This window comes from Microtus pennsylvanicus, chromosome 3 (assembly GCF_037038515.1).
Source record: "Microtus pennsylvanicus isolate mMicPen1 chromosome 3, mMicPen1.hap1, whole genome shotgun sequence".
In the NCBI taxonomy this organism is placed as follows: domain Eukaryota; kingdom Metazoa; phylum Chordata; class Mammalia; order Rodentia; family Cricetidae; genus Microtus; species Microtus pennsylvanicus.
The window spans coordinates 93,069,796-93,083,789 of record NC_134581.1 but is presented as its reverse complement, the minus strand read 5'-3'; the positions used below and the strand labels follow the sequence as shown (position 1 = coordinate 93,083,789).

At 45.4% G+C, this 13,994-nt stretch overlaps 1 protein-coding gene across 1 annotated transcript in view; it reads right to left on the bottom strand.

Annotated features, from left to right (window-relative positions):
- Positions 1-12,210, bottom strand: part of Jam3 (junctional adhesion molecule 3) — a 57,077-nt gene extending 44,867 nt beyond the window's left edge. Inside the window, exon 1 of the mRNA XM_075966479.1 lies at positions 12,065-12,210. Within this exon, the coding sequence (XP_075822594.1) occupies positions 12,065-12,140 (76 nt within the window). The 5' untranslated portion in view covers positions 12,141-12,210. The remainder of the gene's footprint in view (positions 1-12,064) is intronic.
- Between the last annotated feature and the right edge of the window lie 1,784 nt (positions 12,211-13,994).

Below are 13,994 nucleotides of genomic sequence, written 5' to 3'. Positions count from 1 at the left end.
GTTCTCAACCCTGTGGGTTGTAAGACAACCAGGGAATTCCAGTCTAGTGACAAGTGCAGGAGAATGCGTCTCAGGAATCCAGTGTCTATTTGCCACCATTCACCAGACAGAATTAATTGTCGTAGGGTTTATGCTCAACTCTTTGGTATTTTCCATTTGTACTTTCTAGTCTACGCTTTTTTTTTTTTTGTTTTTCGAGGGTTCCTCTGTGTAGCCCTGGCTGTCCTGGAACTTACTCTGTAGACCAGGCTGGCCTCAAACTCACAAAGATCCGCCTGCCTCTGCCTCCGAAGTGTTGGGATTAAAGGCAAGTGACACCACCACCACCTGGCCAGTTTTTAATAAAGGCAAAAATTAGGGACTGGAGAGATGGCTCAGTGGTTAAGACCCCTGGCTTTCCTTCAATAGGAGCAGGGTTTTATTCCCAGGGGATCCAATGCACTCTTCTGGCTCCCATGGGCACTGTGTGCATGTGGTCTACAAAGGGAATTCCAGGACAGCCAGGGATACACAGAGAAACCCCCATCTCGAAAAACAAAACAAAATAAAAAACCATCAGAGGCACCTAGGGACAAATCTTAGCTCTCACCCTCATCAAGGATCTGCAACAGCTGAGACCACCACAAAACACAGTCATGAAGCAGAGTTGAAAATCCAGTACCAGTGATACACCTAAGGCCTAGGGAACATTTCAGAAGAGGAGGGGTAAAGGCTGTAAGAGCCAGAGGAGCAGGGAATTTGCTGTGAGACTGTCTGTGTCTTCTAGAAACAATAAACTTGTCTCAAAAAACAAATAAACACAAACAAACAAAAACAAAAAGCAAAAAATGCTAACCCAACCAATTATCTATGCCTTTTTGGTTCTTGGTAAATAAATGCAGGAACTCTTGAGATACTAGTCTGTTAAAGAAGAGAGGTTTAAATGGGGTTGGGGAGCAATTTAAACAAATGCTATGGCTCCAACCATGAGCTTTTCCAAACTTTCACAGCAGGCCTTCAACTGACACTTACCTGGCTCTGGGCCACATCTAAACTTTTGGAAGAAGAATTTTCTGTTGGAAGTTTTCAAAACTAGCAAGTGCAATAATAAAGAATAAATGTGTACTGGTTCAGTTAGCCACTTAAAAACTTTGCTGTATTCCTGGAAAGTCACTTCTTAGGATCTAACATTCAAAATTCGAAGTCATTATCTAATTCCACAGGGAGAGAACCATGCATATTTTGGTGGTAGTGTAAAAGAGGAGGTGTGATTTTAATTACTTTCAAATTATCTGGATTAAAACCACTATTATTTCCCCAAGATGCAAATATGAATCACATGAACATCTGGAAAGAATCTAGGATGTCCAACACCCATAATGCAGTGCGCTTTCTATCACCCAAGAAGAGAGTGCACATGAACAGGGTACAGTGGGTGGCATCTGTCCTTTAAAGCCAGCATTCATCCTGTACAAGCAAGAATCTCAGATTTCAGCTGGAAGCTCCAGGTCACATTTGTCCAGCTGTTATTAAAATGACGGACACCGGATGATTATAATTCTCCCATCTATGTTGCTGTTTCTTGGATGACAGATGGTCAGAGATTACAATCTCAGGACTAGGCACGTGACTAAAACGCCAGAGCCTCAACCTTGAAGCAGTGTTATGCGCACTCTCTCTCCCCAGAGACATCACACCATCCTGGAAGGGTATGAAATAGAGCAGATGACATTTGAATGACAAAAGTGTTACTTTCAAAACAAGCATTAAAAGAACGGTGGGCAGCTCTTGTGTTAATCCAAAGAGAAAACAAGCAAAACAGAGCTTTGCAGAAATGCAGGGCACCCCAACAGCAAGGCCTTGGCTGCACCCCTGGACGCACAGGCAGCACGGGGTAGTAAAAGGACAAACAGAAATGGCTTGAGCTAAACTAGAAAGCAGGATGGGGGCACCGAGAGCACCGTCTCTATCTGAACATTTCAGGGTTCACCGTGTCCTTAAGCCAAAGGGAACAAAGGGAAGCAGAGCTTGACATTTTAAATTATTCCAGGGATCATGTGAGGGGGAACAGTCACCCTGGAGGGTGGCAGCAGCCACTGAATGGAACCCTGCTCTCAGAAAAAGCACCCCTGAATTAGGTTCAGTTCTCAGACATTAACCATGCTTCTTTTAAGCATGGAAACAAACCTCATGCAAAAGCCAAAAGAAGCAAGAAATAGTCTCACATGCCTTTAGATATTTGGGATGTCAGATATGGAAAATAAGATAGCTATGCATAAATGTTAAACTTTGTGTGTTGATTGAGACAGGCTCTCAATCTACAGCCAAAACTGGGCTCATACTCAAGTCCCTCCCGTGTGAGTGTCCTGAGTGCCAAGACTGATTATAGACACATATCACTATGTCCAGTCTAAAGCTTTTCAAAACTCAAAAATGTAAACAAAAAGTCCCGAGAAAAACCAAGCAAAATTTTAGAAATGAACAAAATAATCAGTAGGGGGAAGCCCCCAGGCATGGGTCAACACAGATGTGATAGGGCTGGAAGCAGAAGTCGCGAGTTGCGGAACTCAGAACAGCTTACACGGCAGGAATATAAAAATATGAGAGGAAAACTAGCCGTTGTGGAGGGCACAGTAACTGAATACATTTAAGCAGAGCCCCTAAGGGAAAGAATAAGTAAACAAAAGATGACACTTAAATACTTAAGAATCAATAGGGAAAAAAATCATAGATACACAAATTATAAAATGTAAGTAGAAAACTAAAAGGAAATTCGCCTTAGTGACACACTGCAGCAACATTTCAAAATGCCCCCCCAAAAGAAAGGAAGGGGGGTGGCCTTTCATGTAGCTAGGGAAAAGAAAGATAAGCAATATGGAGGAGACAACAGATAAAATTTAGACATCTTAAACAGAGGGCACAGAGAGTTCACATACACTCTCCCTCAACCTCCCTCTATTCTCCCAAGATAAAATGACTGACAATCTAAAATAATGTATCCAGTAAATGATTATTTCAAGAACAACACTAAAGCCAGTATAGTTTGAGACACAGGAGCCCCTGGCAGCAGTTTTAGTTACCTGGGGTCAGCTGCAGTCTGAAATGGTAAATGGAAATCCCAAAAGCAGGAGTTCCGAGTGAGAAACTGCCTCTCTGAGTGGTAAGGTGAAATCTTAGGTGACCCTGCTCCATCCCTCCTAGGGCATGGACCTCCCCCATCCTTCACATCTACACCACATATATGACGGTTCACTTTAGGAGCATCTGACGACAACTGGATCAACCATCACAATGTCACACCGTAGCCACGTAACCCTGATTTTACTTAAGGGCCCCAAATGCCAACCAACACTGGCAATTCAGACATGGCACAGACAATGCTACTCTTGAGTGAAAAGGTGAAAATGTTTGCCTTGATAAGCAAAGAAAAAGAAGTCATTGGAAGCTGCTAAGATATGGTAAGAATGGATCTTCTAACTATGAAATCATGACAGAAAAAGAAATACATTGTATTTCCCGGTCCTCAGACTGCAGGCATCTCAGTCACAGTCCACAGTAAGTACGTAACTATGGGGAAGGCATCAAGGTCATCCTGTGGACCAGAAGCACCACAGGACACACAGGGTTCTGTTCTGTCCAGTCTTGGGAATCCACTGGGGGTCTTGGAACAGCCTCCCTGCAGCTAAGAGGAGGGTCTAGAATATAAAGAGAAGCTAGGCTAGAACCAGGGTGCCCATACTGCAGCATATTACTGAAACTACCAACAATGCTTTCTAGGCCAGTGGTTCTCCACCTTCCTTAGAGCTGCAACCCTTTAATACAGTTCCTCACATTCTGGTGACCCCCAAACCATAAAATTATTTTCATTGCTACTTTATAACTAAAATTTTGCTACTGTTATGAATCATAATGTTAATATCTGAGTTTTCTGTTGGCCCTAGGAAACCCCTGTGAAAGAGTCATTCCCACCCAAAGGGGTCGAGACCCACAAGTTGAGAATCTACCTGACAAATGAATTTCTATACTGTAAAGCCAAATGTTCTTAACCAGGTGCTGTGTTTAGATGCTTTATAACTATTGCCAATGATCTCCAAGGGACAATGGCTTCTCTATTTTTTTATAGGTCCACAGAAAAGCTTTGTTAAGTCCCACCACCCAGCAACTATTAGCCCTCCGAAAGGTGGGGCCTCATGAGCTCTTCCCCCTCTGTAACAGAATGCTGACAAGTCCAATCCTGTGCAGGTAGTCACAATGGCTATGTATCACACATTGCCAACCCTTCTTCAGGTGTTTTCATCCTTTCTTTCTGCCTCCTCTTGTGCACTGGCCTCTGAGCCTTGGAAAAGGCACTATAGTTGCCTCAGTTAGGATTTGGCTCTTTTATTTATTGTGACCTTGGGCCAGGCCTCACATTCCACACCTACAAATTCGGTACCTGCAGATAAAAACAACTGCTAAGACCAGCTGAGACAGATCAAGTTTAAATCCCCCTGAAGTTCATGTTGAAGCCTTCATTGCTAATAAGATGATATTAGGTACACGCTTTAAGAAGGAACTAAGCAGCCAGAGGTGGTGGCACATGCCTGTAATCCCAACATTCGAGAGGCAGAGGCAGGCGGATCTCTGAGTTTTAAGAACAGCCTGGTCTACAGAGCTAGTTCCAGGATAGCTAGAGCTATTACACAGAAAAACCATGTCTCGAAGAAAAAAACAGTAACTAGGCTTAGATGAGGTCATGAGGGTAGGACCCCATCAAGGGATAGTGGCCACTCTAAGAGGCGCCAAAGCTCTCACTCCTCCACCATGTCATCTACAAGCCAGGAAGACGGCCTCACTAGGACCTGGACCTGCCAGCAACCTTAATCTCAGACATCCGAGACTCCACAACAGCAAGACACAATGTCTATGGTTTAAGGCACTCTGTTTATGATATTATGTCAGAGTAGTCTGAACTCCCTGTGATATACAATGCCTGGCACACAGCAGTCTGACGCCCTGTGATATACAATGCCTGGCACACGGCAGTCTGATGCCCTGTGATATACAATGCCTGGCACACAGCAAGTCAACAGCTGTTATTACTTATTTGTTGTCATAACCCACAGTCTCAACAGACACTGTTTACAAACTCGCAAGCACATCCCTGTATACACTATGTCCTCCACCTCATCTCTTTCAACATCTCCATTCACCTAAATCTACACTCATGGAAATCACAATTATCCCTAAGAAAGCCAAGTGTGGTGTCACATTCCTATAACCCTGGAATACCACAGGCTGAGGCAGAACAATCAGTCACTACAGTCATGAGGACCTGAGTGGATTTCCCAGAACCCACATAAAGGCCCAGGCAGGGCAGCAACGAGCCACAACCCCAGTGCTGGAGCTGTAGTGACGGGAAGGCCCTGGGGCTTGCTGTCCACCCTGCCTAGTGGAGCCTGAAGAGGTCCAGGCTCAGTGAGAGACTGTCTCAAAAAATAAGATCAAAAGCAATTACGTGACATCAACCTCTGGCATTATGGGAGCACACACACACACACACACACACAGTTCCAAGCAAGCTTGAGCTACACAAGTCCTGACCCAAAAAGGAAAATCATAATAATACCCCAATAGAGATGCTTTAGTGAAAACCTTGGCCAAAGAAAGAGAAGCAGCTGTCTGAGGATTTGCTACATACTCGGTGAGCCTCAAGACAGCTGCACCTAATGCTAAAAACAGGGATGTCCACCCTGGGGCACACCAGTGGACAACTGTCTGCTTCCCCTGAAGTCAACCTGCCGTCGTTCCCATTGCCCAAGAGAATCAGCGCCTGGCACAGAGCAGTGCTCGATCAGAGGGTAGCAGCAGCCCAAGCAATGCCCCGGGTGCTTTTGTTTGTTCCTAATGAATGGGGGGCAGGGCAGGTACTCCGAGCGGCTTTCAGTTCCCCTTAACCATTTGTTGAAGCCACAGCTGTTCTGCCCAAACCAATGGCAATTAATCTTTCAAATATGTCGCAAAGAATACATATGCAAACCACTGAACTTCAAGGACATTCCTCCTTCATCCAATTTGGCTGTCAAGAAGAAACTAGAAAAAAACACAATTACATGTGTTTAAACAAATTACATTTTCCCTTTACTAATGTCAAATCTAAAATTCCAGAACTGGAGCCGTGAGCTATCAAAACAAACATACTATTTTTTTTATAATTATACAAAAAAAAAAGCCCTCATTAAAGAAGACTTTGAAAGTAAAGCAGAAACCTCAGACAAAAAGGCACAAGAGCAGTGAAGAGCCAGCCCCGGGCTCCGCTACTTGGAGACGCAGCCCATCAATGTTTTGAACATTTCCCCCCCCCGGTGTTTTACATAACTGCAATCACAAACTGTAGTACTCGCAGCCCGTGTCCTTTAAAGTGCACCATAAGCATCTCTCCACATTTGTCTTCCTAACTTTGCAGCTACGCAGAGTAGACGGCAGAAAATACCACTGCCTTCCTTGACAACTACTAGAGAAAAAAACTGAGGCTTCCCTGACGTTCCTGCAGCCACTGAACTAAAATAAGATATCCTAAAAATGCCTAGACACACAAAGTGGTTAAAAATGTTAACTGGATTTCAAGTGACAAAGACAGACAGGCGAGACTTACTAGAGACGTCTCTGTTCTGGGTCAGTTTCTTTTTTAACATCAGTAATAATATGCCGTGTACTCACACCCAATACCCAAAGCCCAGTGTGAGAGGGCATAAAGACATGCTGGCTCTCCCCGAGCTGGGCTTCTTATTCCCTGTGTACCCCTACCATGGAGAATAAATAGTACCTGACATAACACAGACGTTTTATTTTTATTTTTTTTTTTTTTTTGGATTTTTTCGAGACAGGGTTTCTCTGTAGCTTTTGGTTCCTGTCCTGGAACTAGCTCTTGTAGACCAGGCTGGCCTCGAACTCACAGAGATCCGCCTGTCTCTGCCTCCCGAGTGCTGGGATTAAAGGCGTGCGCCACCACCGCCCGGCAACACAGACGTTTTAAAATGTGTGTTGGAATGAGATGCTATAGACTAAGATGTTTGTTTATTCAGAGACAGGAAAGATTACTGGAAGCTAAACTTACCAGACACAACAAACAATGTGTCTGGTAGAATTTGATTTTAACAATAATTGTAGGAACAAGGTGAACCAACAAAGTATTGGGATACTCTACAAGAGACATAAAGAGGCTGCAAAGAAAACTCAGCAGTTAAAAACACTTGCTATTCTTGCAGAGGACCCAGGTTCTAAACCCAGCACCCACAGAAAGTGACTCACAACCACCTGTTAATTCTAATTCTGGGGGACCTGATACCCTCTTCTGGCCTCCCTGGACATCTGCATACATGTCATGTGCACACAGGCAAACAGGCGCACATTCATATAAATAAAGTTATGGGGACTAGAGAGATGATTAAATGGTTAGGAGCACTGGTTATCTTCCAAAAGACCTGGGTTCAATTCCCAAGACCAACCTTCCAGCTCACAGACATCTGTAATTCCGGTCTCGGGGAATCTGTTGCCTTCTTCTGGCATCCTTAGGCACTACACACACACGGTGCACAAACAAACATGCAGGCCAAACACCCATACATATGTGTGACGGTTTGAATGAGAATAGCCCCCAGGGCTCATGTATTTGAATGTTTGGTTCCCAGTTGGTCTGACTGGGCGGGATCAGAAGGTGGCCTGGTTGGAGGAAGTGTGTTGGCTTTGAGATTTCAAAAGCCCATGTTATTCGCGATTAGTTCTCAACTTCTTCTCTCTTTTTCCTCCCTCCTTCTTAGGGATTAAAATTAAGTTCTCAGCTACTGCTCCAGGGCCATGCCCACCTGCCTGCTGCCATGCTCCCCCTCAGGATGGTCATGAGCGCTAACCCTCCAGAATGGTGAATCCCAAATTAAATGCTTCTTTTTATCACCTGCCTTGGTCACGGTGTTTTCTCACAGCAACTGAAAAGAAACTAAGACAACATAAAGTAAGACATTTATTTGAAAAATAAACTTTTAAAAGAAAAAGACAAAAGGGAAGAAGTTTACACAGCCTTAATCGTCCCTGTGGCTTGATTAAAGCAGCCCAGCCCTGCAATCCTGCTGCGCACAGTGGCTGTGGGAACATGCGATACAGAGCACACGATAAATACTATTGAGAGGCAGGAAAACCAAGCACCCCAACATGAAGAACCACTGCTTCCCAGGGCATGAGAAAGAGGGCTGCTTCTCAGGACGATTTCTGTGCACCAGGGCGAGCAGCAAAGAGGCAGTCAATGGATGCTTTAGTTCCATACAGTGCATAGTGTCCTTGCTAACCTGAGTGTAAAAGAATGTGCTTACCCAACTTGGTTTCCAGATCTCTTCATACGCCAGTGGAGATATTTGCATATGGTGCTAGAATTCATGGGCACGTGTAAAGATTTCAAATTTGCACTCATCCCTAATGTCATCACACTGAGACCTAATTGGAAACACACCTCAAGAGAGAGAGACTCTGCCATCACTAGGATGCCCCCGGCCGACTGTACTCACACTCACACATATTTTCTTTTCTTTCACCCCACTTGTGCTCTGAAGAATTCAAAGGATTTATGAAGAAGGAATTTGTTAATATTGCATCTCTAACAGCTGCTAGCCGGGTGCGCTACAACCACAGCATCTTCTATTACAACACATAAGCATCTCAGAAAGCAAGCCTGAGCATCTGCTCACTTTCAGAAAACTGACTTAAAGCTACCCCTCGCCGTCCACAGAGCCCAGGAGACGGGCCTCTGTGATTCAGAGTTTAACACTGCCGTTATTTAACGGCTAAGATCTCTAGAAGCTACCCATCCAGTCCCCTCAGCCTGTAGCATGGCCATAAACTAATCATTCGGAGATGAGCAGCTGATCCAAGTAGTTCATGTTTTGGGACCAGGTGTCCTTTGTTTTTCTTAAAGTACACCTACATCCCTGACAATGATTCTAGCAATCAGGTAATCAAAAGGACTTAAAACACAATAAAGGGAGGTAGGGATTTAGCTCAGTGGTAGAGTGCTTGCCCAGCAAACACAAGGCCCTGGGGTCGGTCCTCAGCTCTGAGAAAAAAAAAGAAAAAAATACACATCTTAAAGGAGCTGAGCCTACATCTGCAGCAAAGTGCTTGCCGGGCCCTGAGTTCAATCCCAATCAGCCAATGAACGTAGGTCATTCTAATGCTTCAAGAGTCCAAATAAGTGAAAGAATTAGAATATTTGGTTAGAAATCTCTGCATTCCACCCCACAAACTGTCTTCAAGACTACAAACTGTTATGCTAGTTCTAAATGAAGGCCTCTCTCTGGTACATCAAAACTTCTGGCAAGTTAGCCAGACGGTGGTGGCACACGCCTTTAATCCCAGCACTCGAGAGGCAGAGACAGGCGGATCTCTTATGAGTTCGAGGCTAGTCTGATCTACAGATTGAATTTCGCGTCAGTCAAGACGACACATAGAAACCCTATGTCGGAAAAAAAAAAAGCAACAACAACAAAGTTCTGGAAAGTTACTGAATTGCGCATAATCGCTCAAAAAGGAGATGAGCCATAACATTTGTCAAACTGAATCACACCAGTCATAAAGCCCACAAAGGAATATTCTAGATAGAAATAGCACGGCTTTGAACACTTGTTAATTTTACTTAAGTCATCCATTATAAGATTTCCACTGTCAAATAGAAGAAACAAGTAACCGAAGACCGGATTACCACAGACTAGAGACTTCCAACCTGAAGATGTTTGAAGTACCGCCGCAAGCATCTCACCTCTGCATGCTTGTGTTACTGTTTTTCCTGTTTTACACAAAACAGTATCGTACTCTAAAGTTAGCAAAATGAAATGAATTAGTATGTGTTAGGTTGTCGTAATACAGTCCAGCAAAGGATAATCACATAAATATTTACTGCTGTGTCGGAAGCTTTTTTTTTTAATTTTTGAAATAGAATCTCACTGTGTAGCCCTGGCATGCCTTGAATTTGGCCTGTAGCCCAGGCTGAACCTGAACAGTGATCCCCCAGCCCCTGCCCCTTAAGTACTGTGATTACAGGAATATGCTATCACATGCAGTTTGGAACTAGTAATTTGTTGTTTCCCAGGATGACTTGAAACTTACTGTACGTCCCAGGATAGCTTAAAACTCACAGTGATCCTCCTGCCTCAGCCTCAGCCTCCGTAGTACCGTGGCAAAGAGTCACAGCTGACAGGGGCTAGCATTATGCTAAACATTAAAAAGATAGTTTTCACCTGGGAAGATGGCAGGTTTTAGATTTATTTTCTGTTCACTCATGTGTGAAGGAGGAATTGCATGAGTACAGGTGCCTGGTCCTGACACACATGAGTGTGTCAGATCCCCAGGGCTGGAGTCGCAAGCTGTTTGAGCCACCCAACCTGGGTGCTGTGAACAGAACTTGGGTCCTCTGCCAGAATTCACCTTGGTAATCACTGAGCCATCTCTCCAGCCCCAGGAGTACAGCTTTAGGGTATCAGTAAGCTGAAAGCCATATAATGGAAAACCCTTCATTTGAACAAGCAAGCCACAGCTTTCCAAGAGGACTAATGCCATCCTATGCCTTCCTCTTTGCCATCCATCCTAGATCACAAATTCGTATTGTACTTAGGCAATGCAAGTGAATCCCATCTCTTGATAGCAAGAAACCCAACGGATTTTACACAAGACAGGACGGGGTGAAACCTGAGACTAAGAGCAGATGACACCCTTCGCATTTTCCGCTTTTACTAGCAAGTCCCCAAGTAGAAATCCATCCCTGAGGTCAACTGCCAAATGTATCTCCAGTGAAAACTGCAGACTTTCATGTGAGCAAACCTCCTCAACAATAGGGAGCTGTTCTAGGCTGTGAATAGAACACTGTCAGTGTGACCAGCACAGTGGGAGCTGGACATTCCTGACACTCCTGTCTCCTGGCTAGCCTCTGGTCATCTGTAGCTCCCACCCGCACTTGGTTCTGAAAGAACTTTCAGGCAAACTATCTGGTCACCGGGCACATGCTCATCCTTATCACAGTGGCCTGTTTCCAGCACTCCTGAACCAGACTCCCTCTCTTTACTACAGCCACTCTGACCACCCCACGAGAATAAGCACCAAACACAAAAACGCTTTGTTTTCCTAAGTCTGTCCACCTCCCGCCCCCACTCCCAACAGTGCCAGTGCCTTGGTGTGTTAATTTGTACTTTTTTTGGAAAACATCATGGGCGGCAACAAACCCAAGAAACAAATGATCCAAGGGTTGAAGAGTGAGTGGTACGGGTAGGGTTACCTGTGAGTAAGGAGTGGTGCTTTATGCAGCCGTAAGTTTGGCACTACTTGTCTGGCATGCAGTCTTGATTTTTTTTTAAAGGCTATATTAAGTAGCCTCTGAAAATGGGTTCAAAAACCTACTTCACAGAACTGTTTTAAGGACTGAGATAACGGTTTCAAAGTGCCCTGTGTTATTTATAGAAAGTAAACTTAAGAGCTTCTGCTAAGCTGACCAGGGAAATACTCTCTCCCAGGAATTCAGTGGAAAGAAAATGAACAAAACTTTCAAGTTTAGCAGTGTGGCGGGATCAAGATGGCCCAGATGCTATTTGGGGGTAAGGGTCTCTCCTTCACCACTCTGCGACAAAGGCGCTCATCCCTGTGGAGCTCAGCGCAAGGATGGCCGGCCTTGCCCAGTTCAGCTTCTTTGTTGACCCCAGCAGCACCCAGGAAGACAGGCCTCTGGAGCTTCCCAAACCGCTCCTAGTCCACGACTTCTGGGCACCACGCCGCCGATGGGGTGTTTTCTCCCAGTAAGTTTTCGAGCTCGTCAGGCAGCTGCCATGGTCCTTCTTGAATCTAGAGGGCCGTGTCCCTGTCCAGGACCAGCCGCATCCACGCGGGTCAGCCCGAGACCCGACCCGACAGCCCGCTGAGCCGCGCCCGCCACGCTCCCGCAGAGGCCACCCCTCAGTGCCTCGGCCGGACCCGAAATCCCGGGCACCGAAACCGCTATTCCACGGCGGCCCGGGCCGCTCAGTTCCCATCGCCACAGATCCCACTTCCCAGGGGCACAGAAGCATCAACTCACCCCTGAAGAGCAACAGCAGAAAGAAGTCGGGCAGCCTCGCGCAGAGCCGAAGTCCCAGACGCCGGCTCAGCGCCATGTCGAGGGGAATGTGAGGGGCTCAGGCTTGCAGCGGCAAACTGGCCTTGTGCGCATGCGCTCAGACTACTTGGACCCGGCGATCCGCCTCCAGTTACCATAGCGACCACACGGCCCGGTCGAGCCGGCACCATGGTGACCAAAGAAGCTCAAGTCTGGTTGCTATGGATGCAATGATGCTCAAGGCTTGCAAGTGGTACCTTGGTCAATGAACTTAGCAGAAGAAGGGTTAAAAAGCGAGTCCGGGAGGGAGGGGGGGTGGATTTATAAAACTGCAGATTATTGGTACAGATCTAAGAAGAATTGCTCCATTAATGTTTAGGAAATGATAAGGCTGGCGAAATGGCTCAGCGGTTAAGAGCACTTGTTGCTCCTGGAGAAGACCCAGGCTCCATTCCCAGCACCCAAATGATGTCTCACAACCATCTGTAACTCCAGTTCTAGATCGGATATGGTCTTCTGACCTCTAAGGGCACTAAACATGTATGTGGGGCACGTACACGCATACAGGCATACACATGAAACAAACCATTATCTTTTTTTTCTTTCTTTTTTTTTGTTAATGAGTGTTATTTTACAAATAAAGATGTTGTGGAACAGAACAAGACTCCCAGTAGTGGGAATGGGACACCAACCCAGCCACAAAACCTTCAACCCACACCTGTCCTGACTGCAAGATGTGCTGGGGAATGGTGGTTCAGAACGTGTGGAAGTAGCCAACTAATGACTTGTCTAACTTGAGTCCCAAGCTGTGAGAGGAAGCCCACGCCCCTCACTGCCTGGATGACCAGAAGCTTGATGTCTCAGAGACCTAGTATAGAAGCCAACACACAACTGGCCAATCAATCAATGAAATGATTCCTAACAATATTCTTATATACTCATAGATTTGTGCCTAGCCCAATAGTTGTCAGAGAATCAGAGAGGCTTCCTCCGGCAGCTGATGGAAGTAGATCAGAGATCTATACCCAAACATAAAGCCAAGCTCAGAGAACCCCTCAGAAGATCAGAAGAAGGGGAGGAAGGATTGTAGAAGCCAGAGGGATCAAGGTCACCAGGAGAACACAGCACACAGAATCAAATAAGCAGGACTCTTAGGGCCCACAGAGACCTAGGTCCTCTGCATACACACTGTGGTGGTTTAGCTTGATGTTTTTGTGGGACTCCTAACAGTGTGAGTGGGGGTATCTCCGACTCTTTTGTCTGCCCTCAGGACCCTTTTCCTCCTACTGGATTGCATCTTGAAACCTTGATATGAGGGTTTGTGCCCAGTCTTATTGCATCTTGTTATGCTGTGTTCAGTTGCTATCACTGGGAGGCTTGTTCTTCTCTGAAAGGAGATAGAGGAGCAGTGAATTTGGGGGAGAGAAGAGATTGAGGGGTGCGAGGGTTGGAGGGAAGGAGGCTGTGGTAGGGATGTATTGCATGTGAGAAGAGTAAATAAAAAAAGAAAAATATGTTGACGAGTAATTTTGGAAACTTTAGTGTTTTCAGTCTTGTAGAGCCCCCGATTCCATATATAATAAAACAAGATCAGCCAGGCAGTGGTGGCGCACTCCTTTAACACCAGCAGAGGCAGACAGATCCCTGTGAGTTCAAGGCCAGCCTGTTCTACAGAGTGAGTTCCAGGACAGGCTCCAAAGCTATACAGAGAAACCTTGTCTCAAAAAAACCAAAGAAAGCAAGAAAACAAGGAAGGAAGGAAGGAAGGAAGGAAGGAAGGAAGGAAGGAAGGAAGGAAGGAAGGAAGGAAGGAAGGAAGGAAGGAAGGAGAAGAAGAAGAAGGAACACAGAACATTAGTGAGCATGCTCAATATATAAACAATAAACTGCTACAGAAGCTTAATTCATTTCT